The sequence below is a fragment of the Parasteatoda tepidariorum genome, chromosome X1 (assembly GCF_043381705.1).
Source record: "Parasteatoda tepidariorum isolate YZ-2023 chromosome X1, CAS_Ptep_4.0, whole genome shotgun sequence".
NCBI classification, from domain to species: Eukaryota; Metazoa; Arthropoda; class Arachnida; order Araneae; family Theridiidae; genus Parasteatoda; species Parasteatoda tepidariorum.
The window spans coordinates 42627822-42628483 of NC_092214.1; the positions used below are offsets into that span (position 1 = coordinate 42627822).

At 30.1% G+C, this 662-nt stretch overlaps 1 protein-coding gene across 1 annotated transcript in view; it reads left to right on the forward strand.

Moving 5' to 3' along the window:
- Window positions 1–320: 320 nt before the first annotated feature.
- The window catches only part of LOC107445725 (homeobox protein Nkx-2.2a-like), a 51241-nt gene continuing 50899 nt past the window's right edge, over window positions 321–662 (forward strand). The window contains exon 1 of the mRNA XM_016060197.3: window positions 321–471. Within this exon, the coding sequence (XP_015915683.1) occupies window positions 392–471 (80 nt within the window). The 5' untranslated portion in view covers window positions 321–391. The remainder of the gene's footprint in view (window positions 472–662) is intronic.

The following is a 662-nucleotide window of genomic DNA, read 5'->3' on the forward strand; positions in this document are numbered from 1 at the left end:
TATATATGTTGCAGATTCAAAAGCAAAAATAACTCATGATAAACATTGAAAGCAAAAGTTCTTAAGTTAAAAGCACCTGAAGAGATATATATCTTATTAATTCCATTTGATAAATACACAAAATTTATTCCATAGTTTAATTTTTGAACTTTTATGGTTAATTCAATCAAGCTCGATGAGTTTTACTTGAAAATTATGGCTTAAGTAATTAAGAATTAATATTAAAATTGAATTAAAATGACCAGATGTGCTTTTATTAGTTTTCTTAATAGAGTCTGTATAATCAGCGAACACGTGGGGTAAGCCGATAGTATCCAGGGCCACTATCAGTTTCACTATCGACTTCATAGATGCTGCGAAATCCTTTTTCAATTTATTTGAGTCTGTCACTATGTTTGGAGATAGACTGTGGTCGGATTGTATCTATGGTACGACGGAAGACGGAACTTCGGACTTTGTACCCGAATATCGGTGAGTCTCTTCTGCATCTTCTTTATCCAAAAATCATCTTTCTTTTCTTTTAAGATTTTAAAGATCACGCTTATAATAATAATTTTATAATAGCAATACTAATGCATATAATGAGCACTCGATTATAGTAAACTTACTCAGCGATTATATATATATATATATATATATATACGGATCATGATTTAGAGTCC